This window comes from Falco rusticolus, chromosome 2, assembly GCF_015220075.1.
Source record: "Falco rusticolus isolate bFalRus1 chromosome 2, bFalRus1.pri, whole genome shotgun sequence".
In the NCBI taxonomy this organism is placed as follows: Eukaryota; Metazoa; Chordata; class Aves; order Falconiformes; family Falconidae; genus Falco; species Falco rusticolus.
This window is the reverse complement of record NC_051188.1, coordinates 75,249,660-75,257,889: the sequence shown is the minus strand read 5'-3', so window position 1 is coordinate 75,257,889 and position 8,230 is coordinate 75,249,660. Positions and strand designations below refer to the sequence as shown.

The 8,230-nt window shown below is 44.8% G+C and overlaps 1 protein-coding gene across 1 annotated transcript; it reads left to right on the top strand.

The window, feature by feature from the left end:
• Window positions 1-80: 80 nt before the first annotated feature.
• Window positions 81-6,168, top strand: DONSON (DNA replication fork stabilization factor DONSON). Its single transcript, XM_037376406.1, has 10 exons — window positions 81-370; window positions 592-672; window positions 1,835-2,038; window positions 2,372-2,550; window positions 3,070-3,248; window positions 3,355-3,478; window positions 3,599-3,703; window positions 4,438-4,636; window positions 5,313-5,528; window positions 5,808-6,168. The coding sequence occupies exons 1-10, from the start codon at window positions 95-97 to the stop codon at window positions 5,943-5,945; spliced, it is 1,701 nt and encodes a 566-aa protein (XP_037232303.1). The 5' UTR covers window positions 81-94; the 3' UTR covers window positions 5,946-6,168.
• Window positions 6,169-8,230: the final 2,062 nt, after the last annotated feature.

Genomic DNA, 8,230 nt, shown 5'->3' with positions numbered 1-8,230 from the left:
AGCTCCGCCCAGGGGCGGTGCTCGGCCCTTTTGGCGCCAAGCTGCGACTGCTGCTCCCGCCCAGCCGCTGCGCTCCGCTCCACGCCGCCCGGCCATGGCCTCCCCCGCTGTACCCGGCTACTCTCCCGGCTTCAAGAAGCCGCCGGCGATGCTGCGGCTGAAACGCAAACGGCTGCGGAGGTGCGAGCCCGCCGCTCCCGCGAACCCCCGCTGCGGCGCGGCCCCGCGGGCCCCCTCCGCGCCAGCCCGCCGCAACCCTTTCTCCAGCCTGGACAACGCGCCGCGGGCCGGCGGCGCCCCTCAGACGGTGGAGCGGGCCCGGCCGCCGCCGCCGGCTGGAGGAGACCCCTTGGTAGCACCATTCTGGCAGGTAGGACCGACCCCGGCCCCGCGGGGGGGCGCGTTTTCTCTTCCCTGTGGTGAATGGCGGCGGGGAGGTAGGGGCAAGGCCGCGGCCGGGCCGGAGGGTGGACGCTGACGGCGGGGACGCGCTTGGTGCCGCACTCGACGTTTCCCTACCAGGGACGGTTTTTGAAATTATCGACCTAGTTCTTATTTTGCACTGTATCTCACACTCCTGTTCCTGTTCAGCTTTTAGAGCCCGTGGGTGAAGTTGAGCCCCCCAGGAGAGCAGAGCCCTCGGAAACAATGGACATCCTCGCCCTAACCCGTGTGAGCTGCTGAAAACTTTTTTAGCCGTTCTCAGTTCACACAAAAAAACACTTAATATTTGATGACACATCTCTGTATAATCAGGAAAATTTCTTAAATTGCCTTAACGTTTACTGAGTGACAGCCTTCTGCCTGACTTTACTGCTGTTGTAGTTCTAATTGACAAAGGTTGTTGTCTTCTGCCAGTTTTATTACCATGTTTACTATAATTCTTCTTTCTTAGTTTTTATGTTTTGTTGAGATAAGGACGTTCTTCAAAGTAATAAATCTCCTGCAGTCTTATTCAGCTACAGAAGGGGAACAAACAACTTCACCAGACACACTGGGAAGAGGGAATACCTGAAGGCCAGTCCTTGCAAGAGGGTTTCAAGCAGGCAACATCTAACGTTATAGGTTCAGAAACTTAAGTTCAAACTAACGTAGCAAAATAGAAAAATGATCTCTCAAAGAGAACAAACTGTCCTAGAGCTCCTCAGTGGGTTGTTTTGCATCCTCTAGGAAACGCCTGACATCACAATCACCATGAGAGGATGACAGGAAATAACTGTTTTGGCATGAAAATTCTTGTCTTCATAAACTTCAGGCTGAGTTTTCGGGTTTTTTTAATCATTCATCCTTTTACCCATTCTTAGTTTATGACTTCTGGAAAGACAGCCGTGAACAAAAACCCTCATTGTGGTTTTGGAAGCAATATAATGCCATATTTCTGTTGGAATCCATTACTGATTAAAATAATCAGTTGAGTATAAACTGTGACTTTGGTTAGCCTATGAACAGTCAAACTTCATGTAACTTGGAATCTCCCTGCCACAGCTATTTTTTTAAGCATGCCTCTTATGCAAGTACTTCCTTAGGATCCGAATGAGCATTATGATCCAAAACTGACATTTTTGCTGTTGCACTGAACTGGCCAGAAATGTGCAGGAGACAGCAGATTTATCTTGTCTTTTTACAGGCTGCTAAACTCAAGACATTATATGTAGTAGTGGTAGTCCAGTATCTGGTCTGCCTGCCACAAAAGTCATATTAAATTAATACGGGAGGAAAGCTAACCATGCTAAAATATAAATAAGTAGCGACATAGGTGGTTTTGGTGGTTTGGTTTTGTTGGTTTTTTTTTTAATTTTCTATGAATTAACTCGTGCTGTTTCTGTTTTGTAAGGACCTTCATTTACCTGTTGCTGTACCTGAAATTCCCTCTGCACCAAGACATGAATTTCCTGCAGACTGGAGTATTAAAACACGACTTCTATTTGTGTCTTCCCACCCTTTTACATGGGCAGAACATTTAAAAGCACAAGAGGAGGCTCAAGGATTTGCTCAGCATTGTAGAGCTACAGAAATAAACTTACCACAGAGTGTGCAGGTAATGTGTTGGAGGGTAGCTGTAAGCTCGCCTTCAGAAAGGAAAATGTACCTTTGCGCCTTTCCTTAAACATGCTGGCAGTGAAGGATTGATTCTTTTTTTATTTTGGTCTTGCATTAAGAATAAGGCTCATTTAGACTACTAACCTAATTCCATCTGTGGTTTGTACCTGAAATGGCAGACAGTGATAAGTAAGTGGCCATTCAACTTTAGCTGTTGGGGGCAGGGGGGCAGCAGTGGTGTTTAATACTTAGTATTTTTTTAATCTGTCTCTTGCAATGCTGCCTTAAGTAAAGCATTACTGTCCTCATAAAATACTTTTTTGACTTCTAGGAACCAAAACTGTCAACAGAACTGCGTTGTGCTTTCCAGCAAAGCCTCGTTTACTGGCTTCACCCTTCACTGCCATGGCTGCAGCTGTTCCCTCGGATTGGAGCAGATAGAAAAATAGTTGGAAAGGCTAGTCCTTGGTCACAGGATGAAACCTTGCAACAAGTGCTGATGAGTGACTGGTAAGTGGAAGCAAACAACTAGCGTCTTTAGCAAGATTAAGACAATGGGATTTTATTAATGCACAAGCTCTTTGCAGTTTTATGAGAAAACTTTTTACATGATTTTGGGTGGTTTTTTTCCTCAGCTAGAATCCTCATTATTTTGAGGACCAGGTTAAGGAAATGCAAGATTGAAGCAACCTTCTTGTGTTAAATGCTTGTCTCCAATTCTAGTTTTGGGTAGAATTCTATAAATCCTGTCAGCAGATTGTCTTTGCTTCGTGTAAAACCACATGCTGGACAGCAAGTAACACTGGAAAGGCATAGCATTGGCAAACAGGATGCCTTTCGAACCACGTGCTTACAAAGCAAGTATGGTGGAAGAGCACAGCACTGACAAACAGGCTGCATTTCAGAGGAGTGCAGCTTCCTAAATCTTGAGCATGTGTGAAAATCTGGCTAATCATTCAGTGTGCATCACTAACACCCAGCCAAGTCCAGTCTGATGTGTCAATAGAGTTGTGTTTTTCTAATTTGCAGGTCTGTCAGCTTTACTTCTCTGTACAATCTGCTCAAAGCCAAACTGTGTCCCTACTTCTATGTATGTACCTACCAGTTCACTGTCCTGTTCCGTGCAGCCGGTCTTGCAGGAAGTGATGTTATCACAGCTGTAATTTCTCCCACAACTAGAGGTTTAAGAGAAGCCATGAGAAATGAAGGTGAGGTGAAACCAGTCTAGCTATGATTTGAATAGCTGATAAAGTGCATTAGCTTTACAATGGTGTTAAAAAACCAACCATTGCTTTCTTTCCTCCTTTGTTCAAGGCATTGAGTTTTCTTTACCTTTGGTAGAAGAACATAGAACCAGGAAACAGAAAAACTCTGAAGTGAACTTGGAAACAGAAGTTGCCAACAGCCTTGAAGTGGGTAACAGCATGGAAGACGGAGAGTATGTAATAAGTCTTCTACAATGCTAGAATTCAAGGGCATCTACAGACTCCTGTATGTTCCATTTGGAAAACCTTCCTATGCAGTATTGCCTTCTTATTACTGATTCTGTGTTTCCCAGACAACCAGCTCCAAGCGATGATGATGATGATGAAAGTTTCTCTTGGCTTGAGGAGATGGGAGTCCAAGACAAGGTTAAAAAACCAGATGCTATTTCCATTAAGCTGTATCCTTTCTTTGCATGACAAGATGTATGACACTGGAAAACCATGCAGATGTTACCATTTTGCAGTATAGATAGTTTTATATAGGAGTTTTATAAAAGCTTTTGGGAACTTACTTCCAAGTAATAATCCTCATACTGCTGTGTATTAAGAGACTCTGCATGTCTTTTGGGGTTTCTTTATGACAAGTATTTCTAGATGCTTCTCTTCTTGAAGGAAAAGCCATTGTGAATTGTTAATGTAATTCTGTAAGATCCGTTAGCTCACAAATTGATTGTGTCACTTCACATGTAGGCTCACTGGAAAGACTCACTAGACTTTTTTTATATGTTTAAAGAAAAGGGTGTATGTTCATGTAGGCTAGGCTCACACTAAGTAGTAGTGTGGCACAGTGAGGATGCAGCTGTAGACCAGAACAGCTGTTGCTGAGATCCTGTATGTTTCAGAGGGACCGATTAACTCTGTCTTCCTGTGCTTTCATTTGCACTTGGAGTACCTGAAGTTTTTAATAATGAGATCAGAAGTCAGGTTTAAGATGCTGCTTAACAGCTGAAGAAATAATGTGGATCAGTGTAAAGCTTGGAGGGTTTATTTGGTTTTGTTTGTTTAAATGACTTGATTGGTCAGGGCAGTGGCAAGGGGGTGATTTGTGGATTTGCACTGCTCCAGTTGTTCCTGTGATGCATTGATGGTTTTCACTTCCCTCATGGTTGTCCTTTGACTCCAGTCAATACAGGCATAAGGAGAAGCACGAGGTGCAGATGGATCACAAACCCGAATCCCTTGCATTAGTCAAAGGAACAAACACATTCACCTTGCTGAACTTCTTGATAAACTGTAAGAGCCTCGTGGCTGTTGCGGGTCCACAAACAGGGCTTCCACCAACTTTGCTGTCCCCTGTCGCTTTCCGAGGTGGTACAATGCAAACACTCAAAGTAAGTAACAACCGTCTCCCATTTTCTCATAAGGAAAAGAAAGTTGTTTCTTCAGCCCGTAGATTTAGACACTGACTTGGTATAGTTTCCCTTGGGTACTGCAGAGTAATTTTTGTTGCTATAGCCTGAGTTAGCGTTTTGACTGCAACTCATCTCTATCCACATAAATCTGTGCTGCTAAACTGAAATCCCAGTACTTCCATCCTTCACACCCTGAGACGTAAGAGGTTAAACAGACTTCCCAGATACTAAAATGGTTCTTAAGAGACTCTCCTGAGATCATACGGGGTCTCAAACCATCACAGCTACTTGCAATGAGGGAACCTTGGAACTGTGGCTTGCCAGCTGTTACTGTAAGGAGGTGGTGGATGCTCAAGGGTATGCTGTTAATACAGGTAGCGCGGCAGTCTTCCACCAGAGTAGTTGTTTGTACTGTTCTTCTGCAGTTAACTTTCTTAGTACTGCCCAGCATTCCTGTGTATGGCAGTCAGTACATTTTAGAGTTGTTCCAAAGTCGGTAAACCCATCAAAATAACCATGTATTGACCAGTAAGTTGACAATGTTGAAAAGTATTTTGAATTTTTAATGGGATGTGGCACTGCAGTGTTAAAGTACGTGAGAATTAGGGGTTGACATCGTGTGTCAAAATGTAATCCTATGTCATCTTGTCTTCAGGCTAGAAGTATAAATGCCAAAGCCAGAGTTCACTTGGTGTACGAGGACCGGTTCAGTTTGGAGGTTGTAGGCCCTGTCATGCCTCATTCCCTGCATGCATTGACCATGCTGCTTGGGTCCGCACAGAGGGGAGCGTTCTCAGCTGTGCTATACACACACGAGCCAACTGCGGTGTTTAACACAAATCTTGACAGCGCAAGCCCCGCCTTAAATAAGGTAAGGGAACTAGCAGCAGCAGTCTCCCCTGTTAGGAAGAGTATCTTATTACAGACCATAGGACACTGAGTGGCACAAAACTTTCCCTTAATGGGTTTACACCCAGTTACTGTGATCCTGCCTGGCAGTCCTCATGGCTTGTCATTCCCTTGGAAATGGAAAAATCAGAAAACTATCTATCCAGGAATTCCCCAGAGGTACACAAATGAGCGTTAAGAACTAGAGGCACTTCAAACAGAAATACCTATTCCCCGTCTCTCTTCATGTGAATTTCTGCAGGAAACCGCATACAAAGATCTTCCTATGTATGGACTGCATCCTAAGACTTTGGATCAACTGAGGCAGTGTCCAACACTGGGGAAGTCTTCCATCCGGTCTTTGGAAATGAAGGATTATGCTTACACCTGGAAGTCCTAGGTATGCTCGTTCCATTTAATGGAAAACACTACTCTCTAGTGTGCAGGCACTGTACTACAGGGGCAGCACCTACGCGGTACTGGGGGGATTGCACATCACAGACAACAACTATTGCATGCCACCTGTCAAAAAACACTTCAAAGGACTTTTGGAGGAAAAGGCCTTGGAAATCTCCTTTTGTATTTTAGAAAGCCTTTTTCAAATAAAACTTGATAAAACACAATTACCTGTTTTATTGGTCTGACTTGGGTCCAGAAGGTTGTATTTCTCACACACATGCAAATTTGATTCTGAAGTACAAAATTCCTGCTGCTGCTCTGTGCAGTAACTCGTAACTACATTGGTTTCTCCAAGAATTCCACCCATCCCCTTTCAAAACTGCTTCCAGCACCTTGCGAGAAGCTTGATAGCTGCAGCTTGGTATGTTGCACCTCTTGGTTTAGTTGGCTCTGACCTCCACAAAGATAGATGAAAGTCAGCTGGACACAAGCAGAGTTCTGGCTGCAGCCAAGTCAGACTAAAAGGTTAAGATTCCTCGGAACAGCTTGGCATAGCTGTCTAGCATTCCCATACCAAACACTAAAATGAGCCGAACTTTCAAAAAGCTATTGGTACAAACTATGACCTGAATCAGACCAAGCTGGGAAAAATAGAATAGTTGCACCAGGTGATTGGAGATGTGGAATGTGAGAGGCAGCGGGGTCTGCTCATCCAACGCTGCGTGTTCACAGCAATAGCGAAGCCTATTGACAGGTTTAATCGAGTCTGTTTCACTTCAGGTTGAGTAGTCAAAGCTGTTCTTTTGGAGGTGTGTACACTGCCTTTTAGGGGATCAGACGCCTGCAGCAGCAAACGCTGCATCTGAAGAGCAACATGTAGAATACTGTCACACTGGTGTACTCCAGCAAGATTCTCAGTTTGGCCAGTATTTTGCACAGAAACAAAGCAGTGTTCACACCACACGGTCACCGTTACTACAGGGCCGTTTGCCTGCCCTCTCAGAATCCACCTGTGATTCTGAAACAGTAGGAGATGAGAGCCAGGTCTTGAAGAAACAACTGGTAAACTTTAAAATGTGGGCAGGTGAAGAAGTTACTGTGGATTGAGGCATGGCCTCCCAGTTACTTTGTATGGACACCACTTGAAGTATCCTACCCCAAGAATACAGTGTGTATACAATTACACTGGAATACTTCATGTTAGTATCTCTTACTTGACAGTAACTACCATGACACTGTCCGCCTTGTGGTACACTGAACAGGACATCTAGAAAAGCTCAAGGAAAGCCCCTCTCTTTTGATGGAAAAAGGTACCTTAGAATATTAAGTACTTTGATAATGTCAAATACTTTTGTTTCCAGTGGAGTTCAGGGTAGTGCAATCCATTAAATCTTTACACTTCTAACTAATCAAAAAGGAAATTACTCAACTTTTCCCCTTTGATTAGTATCAGACACCAAGAGTGAAAATCCAGTGCTAAGGGCATCATGAGGAACACCAGAAGACCAGGTTTCTGAAGTGGCTGGTGTGTTAACGCTCCTTTCCAGTCACTTTTTACAAGCAATAGCCATCAACTCGATGCCTTTTTTATCTGGCTTGTCTGCCTCCGTCAGTCACAGCCTCTGCTGCTGGGTTCTGCAGTCTGCTGTAAACGAACTGTTAGCCCAGCGCTACGGGTCACCACGAGCAGTTCCCAAAGCAACCACGTTCTGCTGCACTGAACAGAGCGCAGCTTCCCTGGCTGTTGTAGGTGTGAGCCCCCCCCACCCTCCCACCCTGGAGCCCCGGAGCCCACCACCCCGGTTCTGAAACGGGCACCACCTCCCAGGTGCACGCCTGAGGAACAGGCCTGCTCATAGCGTGTTAGCACATGGGACAGGTGAACTGAAAGCAACAGGAAAGCAATTTTAATCAAGTTAATAACCATTTTGGTCTGGGAACTCAAGCCCGTTTCTAGGAAATACTTTTTTCTATTAATTTCACTTCCAGTTTGTATTTTCACATCTAGCCTGCGAGAGTGCCGGAGGGACACTAACACCAAGGAATAGCTTGCAGTCATTAAAAAACAAATTTGAATTGCAGTTACATTCTTGTAGTCTAGAACTGTAATTTCAGAAATGCACCACCAAGTTCTTTACCAGATGCTCTGCACCATCACCTGAGCTGTAGCAGCTCCTTGCACTGTAAACTGTGCGCGCTGGGTTTAAGTCACAGCTTTACCTGTGATTTCAGCAGCGTACTGCAGCTGCTAACGGCTCTGGGATTCAGTGCTCCCCTTGAAGCATA

Excerpts from the sequence above, each read along its gene's own strand:
- DONSON (XM_037376406.1), top strand. The coding sequence starts at position 95 with ATGGCCTCCCCCGCTGTACCCGGCTACTCTCCCGGCTTCAAGAAGCCG. Across the intron at positions 2,039-2,371 it reads ACTTACCACAGAGTGTGCAG|GAACCAAAACTGTCAACAGA; the intron begins GTAATGTGTTGG and ends TTTGACTTCTAG. Across the intron at positions 3,249-3,354 it reads AGAAGCCATGAGAAATGAAG|GCATTGAGTTTTCTTTACCT; the intron begins GTGAGGTGAAAC and ends CCTTTGTTCAAG.